The following is a 17393-nucleotide window of genomic DNA, read 5'->3' as shown; positions in this document are numbered from 1 at the left end:
TCCTCTATAATTTCTGCATTGTATTGTTGGATGTAATGATTTAGAATCTTCCTTCTCAGAAACCAAGGAAAAAGTAATGCAAACAAGTTTAATGTCTCAGAAACTCACAACCCTATTACCTTAAAATGAAAAATTAAAGGGTAATACAAAAGCACATTTGCCCCTTTATAAATTAAATTTCTTTACACTTTTTGTACATTTGAAATTTTAACTGGAAGATGTATCGAAGAAGGAATGCTGGTTCTACACAAGTGCCTTTTTTCAAAAGCGTAGTTGGATTGACCTGTGTTTGCAAACAAGTCTTAAGATCTTAAAACAAATAAAGCTCTTTTCATTAAATATTATTATTAGTAAAAGTGCTGTGAACATGCCTCCTCCCTTTCAAAACATTCTAAAAGACAGACTTTTTTCTTTTAAGAGCACAGGAAATCTATTTTTATTTTTAAAGGCAAAAGAACAGCACAATACACAACACTTGATAAGGTTCAAGCAAATAGGATTTATGAAAATGGATTTTAAAAAAGCAATATAAAAGGAGTCAGTGACTTGTCCTAAACATAACTATAGGCTCAAATTCTAATTTTCCTGAAATGTGTTTTTTTTACCAGCTGAATTTGCAGTGTTAAACAAGCTTGTACTTGTGAAATTACTCAAAGTAAAATGTTGAAATGATGAAAATGTTGCTTGTATCAGTAGGGAGGTGGGATATTGGAAACAATATATTTTTGTCTTGAGCTTTATAGATTGATACAGCTTATGCTGACATATTTAACAAATTAGCAAACAAGATCAGCAACATATAGCTAAAGGAAAATTTGATCTGTACCTGAATACTCATTCAAGGCTTTATGCCGGGGAGCTTAGTTAAGACTTCTAAAATCTAACTGCTCTGAATATGCTTGCAAGGAAGAAAGCTTGTGACTAATGATCAGCTAAAAACAATGAGACAATCTGATCAAGATAACCGATAAAAATATAATTAGGCAATGGGCTGTCCACAGCCCCTTCATGTTCTGTTAAAAAAAAATCTTTGACTTGGCAGATAAATTATTACTCTCTTGAAATAGAAGACATTAGACCAGAACTCTTAAATGGGAGAAAACAAAATTAAAAGATAAAAGGCTGATGGAAGAGTTATGAAATATTAAACACTGTGAAAAATATGTAGAAAGGGTCCTGATGAGAAGGGAGAAACACCTGCATCAAGCATCTACACAGGAATGCAGCAATCTACAGAATAACAGCCACTTTTTATTTCAAAAATACACATAAAATAATAATTCACCTTCTATCCTAGATAATGGGTGAATGAAGGCATCTTTTTCTCTTTCAGAGTCCATCCTCGTAATGATTAGTATCTGTATGAAGACAATTAAAAGAAACTCAAGTAAGGTTAAATTTTTTTTTTCTTTCAGCCTGCATAGACCTTTCTTTCTCCTCTGCACAGAAAACACAAGATTGAATAAACAGATGGCAAACCCGGAAACTTTGGAGTTTTCCACAATGACAATCAAAGAATATTTCAAGTTGGAAGGGACCCATAAGGATAGAGTCCAAAACCCTGCTTCTCACAGGACTACCTAAAACTAAACCATATCCAAGAGCTTCTTGAACTTAGATAGGCTTAGTGCTTTATGGACTTGCCTAGCTCTGTGATGAACAGTTCATCTAGCATACTGTAAGAGACATTTGCTGAAGTTAAAAACTACACTCACTGGCTTCCCGTGGTCAACTAGATGGGTCACCTTGTCGTAAGTGGGAAAAGAAAGGAAATTTAGTTGGTTAAGTGGCACTTTTCTCTTGTGATCCTGTGCTGGCCATGGCCAATGACTGCATTGTTTCTCAAGCATTTTTCAGTAACTCCCACAATAAACTTTTCTATAATTTTAACAGGCACTGAAGTGGGACAGACAAGTCTGTAATTACCAGAGACTTCCTTCCTTCCCTTCTTGAAAATTGAAACAACATTTAACATCTTTCAGTCAGCTGGGATCTCTCCAGACTCCCAAGACAGCTGAAAAATAATGGAAAGAGTTCCCATAATGACATTTTTGAGCTCCTTCAGTACCCTGGGATGAACCTCACTGGGCTCTATACGTCTGTGCACATCCAGATGGAGCAGCAAGTCTCAAACAAGTTCAGGAGTGGCTGGGAGTTCAACATTATCCTTAGTCACAGTCTTCTAACACTGGGCTCTGGGGATTGAAGACAGAGGCAAAAGAAACACTGAATGTCTCTGCTTTGTCTACGTCCCAATTTTGAGGTGACCAACTGTGTTGAGAGTTGATGATGTTGTCTCTGTTCTTATTTTGCTCTTGACTTATTTAAAAAGCCCTTTTTGTCATTCTTCACAGTGTTGGCCAGCTTGAACTTCAACTGAGCTTTGGCCATATAAATTTTCTCCCTACAGGAGTGGACAGTCCCCTTTAAAGTCACCTGCTCATAAGTGACATCCCAAGTCCATACACATTCCTTTTCCACCTAAATTCTAGAAGATCCCTGCTCAGGCAGGCCAGGCTTCTGCCTTGCTTGCTTGGCTTTTGACTTGACTTGCTCCTGAACTCAAAAAGAATGCTAGTTAAAGACATTATCTAAAGATATTATACCCCATTATGACTATTGTACTAGACAGATCTGTCACATTAGAAAAATTGTCCTCATGGAGACAGAACTTAATCTGAAGATATCTAGAATTCAGCCTGCAAGGTACTTATGTGATTGGATGTACTGCTGAACTGGTTAGAAAGATCTTCCAATACATAGATGGAGTCACAAAAGTGTTTCTGCCAGAGATCTCAGATGCATTGAATATTGCTTAACACAAACATGTTAAAAAGAATTAGAATCTACCAAACTGACACAGTCTTAAAAAGAATCCCCATCAGAGAAGGTGTTTACCTTGTCCCATCATTTTAACTGATACAAACTAAACACATGCTACACTAAGTATATAAAGAATATGTACCTAAATACATCACCATGCTTTCTGACAGGATGGTCTCTGAACTTTTTTGCCATTGTACAAATAGTTTTCATGTTGTACACAAGATACAGATTTTAAAGAAGGCACATAACATTGTTTGATTCTTAAGATTTACAGTCATAAGATAATGGTACGTGTAAATATTAAAAACATGATAGATCTTGTCAGAAAAGGACTTCTGGTCTGACAGGCAGAGGCAGATTTCAATTTCCATAAGCAGGTGCCCAGAAGAGGCACTCAACAATCCACTGGCATCTTTATAAGCAGTTTTGGACAACTGCATTTAAAAATGTAGACCTGCTTTTCCACACACAATTCAACAGCAGACTCATTATATGTTCATGTGAGCCACACGAAATTTTTAGTAATTTTCTATCTAATCATGAGTACAAAAGATAATGAAACAAAGAACAAAATTTTTTTTTTCTAAACCAGCAGTAACTTCTTCCTTACAAAGGAAATGTCCCATTACAATCCTGCATCAATAACAACTTTGGCTAATAAAAGGATAATGAAACTATCCTATTTCACACCATACTAACGGATATTGATGTGATATGATAGAACAGTAAATAGTTCATGGAATACAACTTTTACTTCCTATTGAACTGGAATCCTCCTTCTACCTAGTCTGGCTCATTAAAACCTGTCTCTGAATGCTAGGAAACAGGAAACAATTAGTAATTGTGAATAAAATCATATATGGCATTATATTGCATGCATATCTCTGCACAACTAAGTCATGCAAACAAGTCAAAACTCAGGAGTTATAGCTAAAAAAATTAAAAAATCATGGTTAGAGGAGTTCAGAAGAAAAGCCAAATTGCCACTTAGCTGACTTCAAAATGACATCAAGTTCTCATACACCTCCTACTACAACATAATCCTAGTATCACAAAGCAAAATGTCCTGCTCTTAAGATGACAAAAAGGATGCAAAATCATCTTAGTGTGTCTGTTGAAGGACAGACAACAAGACAATCAGCAGCATTTTATTTTTGTTGCTTTGTTTTAATTTTAAATTCAAAAAGGGTGTATTATAAGTTATTATATTGTTCTTCTCAGCAAAATTTAATCAAAAGATATTCAGAGCTCCCAGTGCAACTCTTAAACACAAGAAGAATAAATCCTCAGGAAGTGAAGTATGGAAATAAGCTAAAATGAACTTAAAGATCTTTTTTGGCTGTGTTTAGGATCATAAATTCTATGACAAACATTTAGAACACTTTAAACACAATGCATTTCATCCTGTTTCTTAATGTGATTAGTTTTCTGTAAAGAAATAATAAATATTCTGCAAAGGAAGGTGGTACTTGGTACTGTGTCATATCACCCAAAATATTCACACGTCCAGAAGAGAGAATCTTTGGGTAATTTGAATATCCTCCAAAACTCTCTCTTCCATGCCAAAGCTATCACTCACAGATATTTGCTTCTTGTATCATTCAAATGCCAGGAGGTTGGCCAGATAGACTGGTTAAGCAGAGGTTATCTGTGGATAACACCATCCAAGCTCTCCTTGGCGTATGTGTGCTCCAAGTCATGCCATGAAAGCACACAATCACGACTTGCACTACAATTCTGTCTATGCCAGATGAATGAGGCTTTCAACAAAACACTGTATTATAATTTTTAGTAACTGATGATACAATAAACTTACCAGGAAAACAAAACCACCTGCAACAAGATAAAGCCCTGGCAATGCTAAAACTCTTTTGCATGTTATTTCAGACATGCAACAAAAGGAGATTTGATCAAACAAAACCTTGTACTGCTGTGACAGAGTTCTAAAAATTTATTTAGCCTTATTTAATAGATACCATGAGGTAATTATTAGACTTTTTTTATAAATGAACGTTTGTTCAAACCCCATCTTGCAATTACTCATGTAATCTAGAATGATTTTGTTTGTTAAGAGAAATTGATTACTTTGTTAACCTTAACACTGCATTTCTCTCCACAACTTTTCATCCAATTCAACATTTCACACTGAAGTGCTGTTATTTTGGGATGAGTTTCATGCTTTTTCTGGCTGCTGTACTGTACAATCTTCAGCTGCCTCCAGATATTATTCAAACAGGATTCTAAAATGTTTTTGTAGATATCCTTTGCCTTGGACAAATAACCTGTTAATAAAGCAACAAAAGAAGTAAATGGAGTGACAAAAGATAATTGTCAAGCATTGTGTTCAATCTGCACATCAATTTAAAATCTTTGTGAAGGTATCTTGCACAAAAACAGATGAAATGTTAATGGCTCCCCGATGTGGAAGGAGAATATGACCACTGGTACATAAATGGTGTTTATAAAACTGCTGTAGTTTATGTAGTATCTGCTACGTAACTCCAGATAGAATTATGTAAGATTGCATCCTAAAGCTGCAGATGCTAGCAGCAACACTCTTATACTTAACTAATCTGTATTGTTTACACTGAGCAACAACAGTATTTCTATCACTGTTGTCTAAAGCTTGTTTGTCCTGTGTGTTTCCCACTCTCCATATTATCACAACTACTCTCAACTCTGAATGGTGCCTTCTATGTATAAATGGTGAACAATGCTGGGGTTATCTGAAAATGCATAAAGAAAAAATACATCCAATATAACTACATGATGAATCACACAGCACAATAACATAATAGTGAAGACTACAAGGCCTACTTAGTATCTTGCTCAATTTTCTAATTTTTTTTCAGATCTTTTTTACTTGTACAATTTCCTATGTGAGCTGTTCCTCAGGTTTGGAAACACAGGTGCTTTTCTAACTCTGAAATATCATCTAGGAGTGCTTCTGCTACATAAAGAGAAGAGGAAGAACTGCTCATTTTTCTTCTCCCATCCTTCTATATTGTTTACAGTAATGATGGAAAAGAATTGTACTTAGGCTTCTACTTATATATTCATTCTGTATTCTTCTTCCTACTCTTTTATTGCTAGAAATATTTAAGGAAATACAAAGTATTTTCCCCTGCAGTTCAGTTTATGGCAGATGTTTTACATTTTACATCAATATTAAGGAAACACCTTCCATCAAGGGATAGTTCAGACTGAAGGTAGATGCTCTGAAGCAACTTTATCTCCTATAAAGACAGAAGGAGCCTTACTTTCCTAGGGCATTCATAAACACTCACTTCAACATCTTGTAGACTTATCCTGATAGAGGTATTTGAAAATTCAAAGCACACCTATAGGAATTTGACAAGCTCAGCATTATCATTTCAGACATTAAAGTGGGTTACAATGGATTGCCATATTCCAAATTTGAATAAGACCAGAAAAGCTCAAAAAAATCTTCTACATAAGTTCAGTATTGGAAGTTCAAACCTCTTTCCTCCTGACACATTAGATAATATTTAAGATTTTGCTTAATATGATTTCAGATTTAAGTAGCTCACGTCCATGGAGCCTAACAATATTTTATGTGGAATGTGTTCCACATTCACAAAGATAGATGGTAAATAGAAAAGGACTTGGCTTTTGCATGTTCCTCAGTTTCCACATAGAGATTCCAATGAAAATTTTTCATTCTGAGATACAAGACATATTATATATGTGAAAGCTGTTAACAAATGGAATAACAAACAGCATTCTATTAGTCATGAACTGAGCACATACCCTGATGGTAAAGAGTCAGAGCTAAAAACATGAGGGATTGTCCGCAGAATGCACACAAAGCTTTGGGTTTCTGGGTGTCATTATTCAGGACTGAAAACATACCTAGAGCAGTATCCAAGCCACATGTTAGTAGCAGATCTCGAACTGTCACCAGCAGGTGTACCAGAGCAGCATGTCTGAACAGCATGATCTCCTTCTCATCTACTTTACCTTTACAAATAGAAGACAGAGGTGTGGTCTACAAAAGATGTCAGAACTTACATTTTATATGTATATATATGTAGTCAGCTTAAAAGATCCTGGTATCTAAGCATTTTCATTAAACACACTTGAACATAGATAACCTTCAAAGCTTAACCTTCAGATCTGGTGGTTTTGCCAAACAGCTTAAGATATAGCATAACATCTCCCAGATGATGTGACCCAGGGCAAGTGGAACACAGGCCAACGTTTTGGAAAGGTGTGTACAGATAGATGGTGCTTGCTGGAGGAGGAGGTAAAGGTCCCCTGGGCATATCATTAAAACTACATTGCTTTACTGATTTTAGTGTGGCAATTCTCTGCACTTAATTAACATCTCATTATTAGAATCTTCACCCTCAAGAAGGTAAATCTGAATGACATTTGCTCCTTCTTAGCCCCAAAAACATCAAACAAATTTATGGGCTTTCTATTCTATATTGTGTATCCATTTTGAATATATATTAGTGGACTTGATTGAAGAGGAAGGAATTTCTAGTCTGAAGACAGAAGGTATTTTTGAAAATTGCACACAGTTAATTGTGCAGTTCATCATCATAAACCAGAAATTTTTGAAAACACAACTACAGAGTAAGTGTGCTTAATAACAAAACACATACTTCAAATTGCTTAAAAAGGTTGAGGAAGATAATTAATGAATAAATTACTACAGCTGAAGGTGCATTCTAGGAGTAAAATAGTAGCTACTTCTGTGTACTGGGATTAACATAACTTTTAATTCAAAAATACAAGCAACACATTTGGGAAGGAAAAATCAACTTAAGGACACAGCATACAGAAGGACTTAGCTGGGAACTGCATGAAAGATCTTGCAACTGCTCTGCATCAAAAGATAGAAAGTCAATGTCCAGCTCTGTTAGTGAAGGACTATATCCAACTCTTTACACTAATCACCATAACAACTCAGTGAGGAATACAGGTCATTTAGAAACAAGGGAACACAGTAAGAAACCATTTTATGATGAAAGACTGGAGCACTTGGTGATATTTGATGCATAAAAGACCAGCAGGGGAATAGTAATCTGCTAACAGATCACTACCATTACAGTAAGTGATTGTTTTCTATGTTCACCCAGGGATTAAGGGACAAATACATCAGCATAGTCTGGAGGAAAGTGGAATAATAAGACTGGATATTGTGAAACTATTTAAAACCAGGAAGGAAATAAAAGAAGTACATAACTAGGGAGATTTTTGTATCTCGTACAGAGACAGAGAAATATTCATTAGGAATGAATTGGATATTTTCTCTCTTGCTTCTGTGGACCTTCCAGCAAGAAAGTTCTTACTTTCTTCTGCTGCTTTAGTTGAGGAAAAATGCAATTTCTATAGCATGTAAACTGCATTTGAGAGGATGTAAGTTTTCTTAAATTAATCTTGAATTGAAATGCAGACATATTCTTTTCCTTGATTCAGAGAAGCAGTAGTAATTCTCTGTACACTTTTCTCACAAATGTTTTCCTTTCTGTGATTCTCTGATACAGATATAGATACCATGTTTATCCCTCATGTTTGTGAAGATGGTGTTTGCTTTTTTGTAAACTCCTTCACATTAAAAGAACACTGCTGCTGATAATTTTAATATGATAATTCTATAAATCACAGTCTGTCATTCTGTAGGGCCAGCTACAGTTTCTTTTTGCTTTCCTTCTCATTTGTGGTTTCATGGTTGTTAATGTTTTCTTTGAGAAAAATACATTCAACACAGAAAGTAATGAAATTGAGACATCAAGAGTTTATTGCATAATTTGTGACATAGTATAGAAACCTGGCATGTAGTAGACAGCCTACTATGTTATCCTTACAACTAGTTCTCAACTATGAGCTGTACAAGTCAAAAAATAGCACAAAATACCGAGTAACTTCCTAATGTTCCTCAAATTCAGTCTCTATTTTGTTACGAAGTTTTCCTGACTCTCTTTACAGTCAAAAATCTTTGGGGTCACTAACTTTGATGACTTTCCTTCTAATTTTTCTGTTTTTATAGGGCTTTCACATGCCTCATATGAAAGAAATGAAGTCAGAAGGAAACCAAAGTATTATGGATTTTTTTTCCTCCTAATTTCTAACACGGACATAGTGTTTGGCATTATGCAGGTGTAAAAAAAAAGAACATTGTTTGCTATTGTTTATATATATATTTTTGCCATATATTTCTGAAGCACATGTAAAATCTTTTAAACTGAAATCCAATTAGAATGATTCTGTATTGCAATATTCAGGTTAATAAATGTAATGTTGAACAATGAGACATTTTTGAAATAAAAGAGGAAATCAGTTGTAACTCTATAAGATAAACTGTTAAAAGATTTACCATTCATTTATAAAACATCTTGAACCTTGTCTCACCAATTAAATCTGAATTAGTTTCAAAGAAGAACAGATGTTTTAAAGACATACCTTGTTTAAAATTATCACATATCACTTTCTCTTGTTGTTTCAAGAAAAACCTTGTATGATCAAATTTAACACTGTCAAAGCTCCAAGTAACAGAAGCAAGTACACCCAGGTGTGTCAAATCTTTTAGTACAGGAATAGCTGCTTCTTCCAAGAGGCAGTATGCCTGGCATTGGCTTTCTGGATAACACAACGAACAAAACATAATAATGAAGTTTGGCTTCACATGCCACTACTGGACATGAATATTAAAAAGACCTAGCAAAACATTAACAACTTTATCTTGTTCATGCAAGCTGCAACATTAATGGAAAAAAGTTAACTTGCCACAGGCTCTCCTGAGTGTAGCAATCAGCTCATCCTCACAGCAGGTAACCACATTGCATTTGATAACATGATCAAACTCCATGAGGAGAAGCTAGAATTTTTTACTCCTGTGACCTACACTAAGATTGTTCTACTATTCAGTTGTTCTACAGCAGCCCATTTCTACATCACAGTCATTTTCAAAATGCTGATTTTTGTTTTGACTACAGAAATGCTTTAATTTCTCTCTCCTCTTGCATTAAAGGAATTTAGCTTCAAAATTTATTAGAAAAATAATTTAAAAATAAGCTTAAAGCTATGATTCCCATCTCAGATGCGAACAGATGAAAAGACTACTCCAGTCTTTCACTGGTTCTGTGAAAGAAAATCCTATTAAGCACATGGCTCAAATGAATGCATTTCTCAGAAAACCAAACTAATCTCTGCTAGGCCTACAACTTCCTAGGGCTGGATATTTTTAATTTGAGGTTATATATATAGCTTGGATAAATATTTTCTAGGTTCTCCTCTACCATTTCTACTGCATGAGAAAGGTGTTGTCAGTTATGTTCTTTGATACAATGCCTCATACAACAGCCAGAGTTCAAGGGGTAAGGCCCAGTCATATCTGAGATAAATCCATTGCTGATTTCTACTGTGTTAAAGACCTTTCCTATCAAAACGACTACTTATCTCTTCCATCCCCATTTCCCATTTACTCAGACAAAAATGTGCAAAATAATAAATGGAAAGTACTAAATGGCATTAAGAGATTTCATGTCTGCTAATTTTGATCAGACATAACTCTAAGTCCCAGTTACTTTTCTTACCATGCAATTGGCTTTAGTCTTAAGATGGAGCTCCATAGCCTGCTCTCATCTCTGTGCCAAATAAATATATGTCTACTTGTAATACTTCCAGCCACAAAGAGAAGAGACTAAGTCTAATAATTTCTGTATTTTTCTGAACACTACTATTTTATATAAAAATCTATTGCAAAACTATATAGAATCATAGAATAAGTAAGATCATTGAGCTCAACTGCTAACCCATGTTCACCACTAACCCATGTCCCCAAGCGCCACATACTCAGGTTTTTTTGACACTGCCAGGGATGGTGAGTCTACCACTACCTTGGGAAGCCAGTTCCAATGCCTGACTACCTTTCCAATAAAGAAGTTTTTCCCAATTTCCAATCTAAATCTCATCTGGTGCAGCTTGATGCCATTTCCTCTGGTCCTGTCACTTATTACCTGGGAGAAGGTAAAGCAGTTCCAAAAACAGTGTATACCTGATGGCTGAATATTGATAGTGATACTGTCTTTATTCTCTTGGGTATTTTCCTCTGTTTTTACAGTCTCACAAAAAGAATCATCCTCTTTGAGAATACTCATATGCTGATCTTCAGGCTGTACCACTAAATAAGAAACCACAAGTGAATATTTAGCTAATCACAAAACCAGCTCAATAAATAAGAAAACTGCTCTATAAATTACTCTACATGCAAAAAAACCCTTTCAAATGAAGTTGTTTTTGTGAAATATACATTTTCTCTTTATGAATTCTTTATTGTTTTCCTCAGCTTATACAGTACAAAAATCCACAAGATGCAAAAGCAGATTAGGCCCTCTCAGCCCTCACAGCCCAAGAAGTTAAGCATTATCAGATTGCTCTTCCTAAGAGTAGAAATACAGACCTGGGAAAGTTAAGGAGCTGGTACTACTGGTCTATAATATAGTTCCATAGGAAACCTCATATGCCTTTATATGGAGAAAAAACATGCATGACAGAAAAATGCTGCTGACCATAAGGAGCTCAAAGTATGAAAAATACATCAGTGAATGTGAGTAGAAAAGTTTAGATACTTTAAGCCATGTGGAAAGAACACAGAAGTTGCAAATGAAAAAAAAAAAAAAGAGAAAAATAATTGCATATTGAAAATAATTTTTCTCCTCTCATCTAGCTATCTTTTGCAACTTGTTAATATTTCTAAGTAGCCTTCCCTTCTTCTTGATACATACAGATGCATGAGCTTCAACTTCTGGCCACAAAGCTTCTTCTCTTTATTTCTGATTATTTTTCTGTGCGAGGGGTTCTTATTGAATATTCTTATAAATATTATTGACTTTTCTACTTAAGAATGCCACTTCCCTCAGCAAACAAACTAATAATACAGAGACAGAAGGCAAAGAAAAACTGAATTTTTATTCTAGTTAACTTAGATAACTTGCCTTACTTTGAAAAGATATCTGGGGTTCAAAACTGAATCACTGAGTTGTTTCTACTATTTTCTTCCTGCATATTTTCTAAACATTACACACAATGATATCTTTAAAAAAATAAGTCAAACAACAAAGAGGCCTTACAGGCACCTCTAGCCTTTCTACTTTTCAGTTAGAGTTAGAATGACCCTTGATAAAAACTTTTCTTTATTGCAAAAGGATGCTATGTTTTACATCATTTCTACATCGATGTGGCTCATCACAGACCCCTCTATTTTAATGGCTTCTCCACATGTCAGGCGTAACTGATCCGCACACTGTGGTCTACCTGTGCACATATCCTAATCTGCATTGAATCTTCTTAAACCCTCCCAAGCCTACTCGAGAATGCGACAGCTTGTCTTTCAATACGCTTGGATTCCTCGTTAGGCGATGCAGTGCTGGCCAGGGTTCACTAGAGGGCAGCATAAAACTTCAGGTACCTCGGTCTCTTCTAAAATTTGGATTATTGCTTTCTGACGCCATGAAAAGTTTTATGCATCTTCGACACAGTCAGAAACACATGAATTTTACAAAAAAATAATTACTCCCAAAAGATTACATAAGCTTTCAATTAAACAAACATCCCAGCTCTACAGGAATTATTGCTGAGGCTTTTATGTAACAACTGTTTTGTTTTGTTTTGTTTTTAATGCTAGGACATTTAACTAAAACACAGATAAAAGTTATTGTAAAAATTCTCTCTTGAAGATCCAAAAAGTTTATCAAAAATTTTTTTACATATAATTACATTCTGAAAAGTGAATTTGGATGTATGCCACTGTTACCGGCCACTTTATGTCACAGATAATTCTTTTTCAAAACAAATAAGAAAGTTCTTCTACTTTTTTTACCTCTCTGCTATTTTGCACTTCTTCAATGCTGAGCACATAACCTGATATTCTTTTCCAAGTACTGCCATCAACAAGAACAGGCCTACCAACAATTTTCTGTTTTCCCTAATATCTGTTCTGGTGCATTGTTTGATGAATTGATGGGGCTTGCACCAACGTCAATAGCTCAAATGAACAATTCCTGTTCATTTCCTAGGTTACAGAAGTGAGTACTGATATTTGCCATCTGATAACTACAATGAATTTGAGGATTACTACTTCTTCAAAGTGGCCAGGAGATCCAATTTAGAACATATGGATGGAAGAGATCTCCTGAATTAAGTACCATTTACAGTTACTTTGTCAAAATAGGAATAAACTCAAATATTTATTTTATGAAATATCACTTCCAACAAAAAAAAAAAGCACCCCCGCCCCCAGCTCATCCCAAGTAAACCAACCAATCAAAATCCTCTAATATATCTAAGGGAAAACAACAAAAGGTAAGATATGTAGCTAAAAATTCAGTTTAAGACCATAAAAATGTTGCCAATTTACTTCAAATAATTGACTAGGATGAACTAGCATCTGTTGTAACTGGTGAAATGGAGAAGAATTTAATCTGGATAAAATGGCAGATTAAACTGGTTCACATACCTTTTTCAGGTCTATCTACATAATATTTTTCCTCTCTTTGGGTGACTGTATATTTAGATCTCATCATAATAAAGTTGTTCAGATCAGAATCATCGTTGGCCCATTTAGAAGCAAGTGCAAGTGATGCAGGCTTTCCACTACAGGATGATTTGGCTAGTTTAGAAGACACATCTTTACAGCTGTCTGATTCAGATGGTTTGGGGGTTTTCTTTTCTTGGTTTAAGAAGAAAATTGCCTCTTCTGTCTTAATCTTGCTTATGCTTCCTCCAATAAGCTCTGCCACAGATGTATTTGTACTGTGAATTTTGGCAGGTAACAGAGCACTCACAGCAAAGTTCTGCCTTTGAATCTGCAGTGACAAGTCAGGATTAACTACTTTCTCTGATGAATGTCTTTCAGCAGAAAGCAGCTCTTGGTTTGTCACACAATTCTTCTCCTCGAGCCATCCTAAAAAATACAATTTAATTTATGTGCTGCGACACAGATTTTTTTTCTTTTCTTTCTCCTCATTGGAATTAAGGACTTTGGGTGATTTACAGAGAAGGTATTTTTACAAACTTCTTCTTTGCGCCTTCTCAGATCACTAGGATCCCTTTTCAGAAAACTTGCACTGACTAGTTCTAAGTAAAAATGCACAGTATTAAGATACAGAAGGCGAGGCTATTGTTTGAAGTTTTCACCATCTACATGGAATTTATTGATGTTAGATTTCTAGAAAGTGAGATGAAATACATTTCATTAGGAAGAAAAATTGTCAAATTTTGTTTCCTAGAGGGAAAAAAGAAGAACGCAAACAGTTCCATCTGAAGATATGCTTCGCTAGAACTACAACTTTTTTGCACTCTGGCTTCACATCCATCTGAAACACAGTAGTTAAACAATTAAAGAATGTAAAAAGCAGTTAATTGGAAATGTTCCTGCATGGGCAGTATCTATGTGTTTCACAATATATCATGTTACTGAAAATCCTTGGAGTTCTACAACCACAACTGGTGCCTTGCAGTCTAGCCATAGCTATACAACAAAATCTGAATAAGTTTTTGCTTTTTGTGTTGAAGTTTGATTACAAGAATGCAAAAATGTCCATGAAAAATTCTGAAGTGATGAGCTGTTCAAATTTGAAATAGTCTGCATAAAAAAACCCTCTACAGTCTCACAAAACAAGGAGTTTTCACTGTAACATACTCCCCCCACTGACTTGTGCAGGTAGGACTATGTGAGTATCTGCTTTATTAAAATATTCCAAAACAAAACTACTACTTCTTAAGAAATTATCCTGAATGAAACTATTTTATTAAAAAATGACTGGTGGAGGCTATTCTTCATCTGCACAGCAACAGTAAAAAATGACTTTGTGTAGTTCAACACTTTCTTCCTCCAATTTCTTTTAAGTTAGTGAAAGTACACCTTAATTGCAGTAGTGCCCTTCCTTCATTTTAATGTAAAACATTTTGTTCTTAAGAAAAAATTAATTTCCTTTGTTCTTGGAGATCTGTAACTCCCTGCGTGATTCTCTGTTTAAGTACCAATCTTTGCCTTTTTATCACTTTTTTTAAAAAAGAAGATACTTACTTTCTAATTGATATGTTGTAAATTGTGTGAATGTTTCTACTTCTGTTGGAAGCAGACTGTTTGCATTACTTCCATCCATATTGAATTGTTCCAAAATTTCTACAGCTGCTGGATTTAAACCCCTATGAAGCCACCAGCCCTCCTCTAGTGAGCCAAGCATTGGTGCTTCAACCTCAAGTAGCAGTTTTTTCTGCAGCTCTCTCAGTGAATGATGCTGATGTGCAAGGTTAACAGCTGGATGCTCTACAAAAGAACCAGAAATTAACATATAATATCAATAAACTAGAAAGATGAAAACAGAATGTCCTTTCCAAAATGAAAGCTCCCAAGTACTCCTGGCCTATTACATGTATCTGTTATTCATACTTCCATTTTAACTCTGTGTCCAACAATAGATTTAAGAGCAAAGTGGTTAACTTTATCAGAGGAAGTGTGCTTTTCTGAGTTCTGTGAGTAAAAGGGGTGAGGGTTTCAATTTTTTTTTCCAAATCTAATAATGTGCAGCTGCATAACTAAAGTTACAAATTATCTTGTTAATTATCTGTGGGTTATTGTCATGGTTACAAAGAATTATCATATCCTTAGCTGAAAAAAAAATTAACCGAAACAGTAATGAGCATACCACATGTTATTTTCAATTATAAATCAAAGTACAAATGAATTGGACAACAAAACAAGTCAATATACAGAACTTAATCCTGAGACTTGTAAAATGAAGGCAAATAAAGTGAAATGAAAGAATAGTAGTAATATATACTCTGGCACTTTCATGAATAGCCTGCAGCTTGTTTTGGTTTTGTGTATTCCGCTTCTCTTCTACTCTTGGGAAGTTACAATATTATTTTCCATTAACAGTACTACTGTATTGGTTGCTACATATTTTGAAACATTATTTATAGGAAAATAGCACACAGGAATGAATTAAACAGATTACCAAATTTCAACTTATTTCATATAATAGTAGTGAACACTGTCATAAAAAAATAAAACTCTTGTTTAATTCACATTTTCTCCATAGAAGGATACATGGCATATCAACCTCTGTGTTGCCATACTCTTAACTTCTTCACATAATAAAAACTTCACAGGGTTACAGTAACTGAATAAACTTCAATGGCTCAAATATGTGCTCTGTAATATAACGTTGTATTTTCTGCTATATTTCTGCATGTACATGTAACTTGTAAACATCAGTTAGAAATTGATCATCAATTAGAAATCCTTACCAACAAGCAAAAGAGAGCTCATATTATCCCGATACTTCTCTGATTGCCATACCAAAGATTCTAAGAATTCCCTAGAAGGCTCTGCAATCAAAATACTATGAAGAACATAAAAAAAATGTGCAGGTATGAAATTTAGGAGCATTAAATTTAGCATTGAATTTTTATTTATATAGATACACTTTTAAAGATATACTTTGTCTTTAAATTTTCAGTTCATTCATTCATTCACTCATTCCTGAATTTTTTTTTCCTACCCATATGGAGGACAATAGGAAAGAGTAAGAGAAGGAGCCATCAAGGTTGGGTAATGAAGTAAAGCAGCACTGAGTGAAAACTCTGTCGAGACGGTGGCTCCCGTCCCAAAGGGATATTGAAATTCTTCCTGCATATGTTAGAAAGATAGCAAGGCAAGAAACGCTAGTCTCAAATAAGATGAGAAAGAAAAGAGGGAGCAATCCTAATCCTATATTGGCATGAAAAGGCCTGAAATTTATTGTTGGAGGGTATCCCTGAAACAGACAATACTTTCTTACTGTATCTCTTCTGGACATTTTGCAAGTGATCCTTGTGCAATATATGTGCTTGCCATAAGCATAAATACATGCATATACATGCCCATACATATACTTGCTAAATACTTTAAATATTTACTGTTGCCTACTGCAAAAACAAGACTGGATTTTCAGGCTATAAAATCCTCCCAGAGAAAGAGGACTACAGAAGCAACTTCCTTTCCTTTTTCAGACACCTCTAGAAAACCACACATATGGACTGTGCATTCCATCACTCTTTCACACAAAATACAATATATTTGCAGCTCAAAGAATGTAAGTACCAATTCATAAATACAGCAAAGCTATTTTTTCATTAATTTTGAGGATTCATGACAGAATTTGTCACTACCAAGGTTTCATTACCTGTTACCAGAGAGAGAACTAGGTTCTTCTTGAAGTCCTCTGCACAGAAAATTAACCCATGATCTTTGTTGTCTGCATGGAGGAGTTAAAGGCACTTCCATTTCATCTTTCAAATATGGAATATATTCAGCTGGAAATTGCATAAAGCCCCAGCCAAAACAAAAATAAAAATCAAAATCACAAAGCTACTTGTGAATGAAATATACATGCTTATGAATCTTACACAAGTGAAGTTCTGGATTAAAAGAAATAATATTTTCATGGGACAATTCAATAAGCTATATGCCACACACATATAATTTCCAGACAGTTTGGGGAAACAATTGTAGATCACATTCCTTGATGTAGTTCTGGGTACATACGCTT

At 34.9% G+C, this 17393-nt stretch overlaps 1 protein-coding gene across 1 annotated transcript in view; it reads right to left on the bottom strand.

Annotated features, from left to right (window-relative positions):
• Window positions 1–17393, bottom strand: part of SHOC1 (shortage in chiasmata 1) — a 48306-nt gene that overhangs the window by 12913 nt on the left and 18000 nt on the right. Inside the window, exons 10-18 of the mRNA XM_077171429.1 lie at window positions 17028–17157; window positions 16111–16205; window positions 14885–15127; window positions 13313–13759; window positions 10853–10978; window positions 9259–9435; window positions 6700–6807; window positions 4921–5108; window positions 1286–1358 (exon numbers count right to left, since the gene is read on the bottom strand). Of these exons, the coding sequence (XP_077027544.1) occupies window positions 1286–1358; window positions 4921–5108; window positions 6700–6807; window positions 9259–9435; window positions 10853–10978; window positions 13313–13759; window positions 14885–15127; window positions 16111–16205; window positions 17028–17157 (1587 nt within the window). The remainder of the gene's footprint in view (window positions 1–1285; window positions 1359–4920; window positions 5109–6699; window positions 6808–9258; window positions 9436–10852; window positions 10979–13312; window positions 13760–14884; window positions 15128–16110; window positions 16206–17027; window positions 17158–17393) is intronic.

Source organism: Agelaius phoeniceus, chromosome Z (assembly GCF_051311805.1).
Source record: "Agelaius phoeniceus isolate bAgePho1 chromosome Z, bAgePho1.hap1, whole genome shotgun sequence".
NCBI lineage: Eukaryota > Metazoa > Chordata > Aves > Passeriformes > Icteridae > Agelaius > Agelaius phoeniceus.
This window is presented reverse-complemented; position numbering and strand designations above follow the sequence as displayed.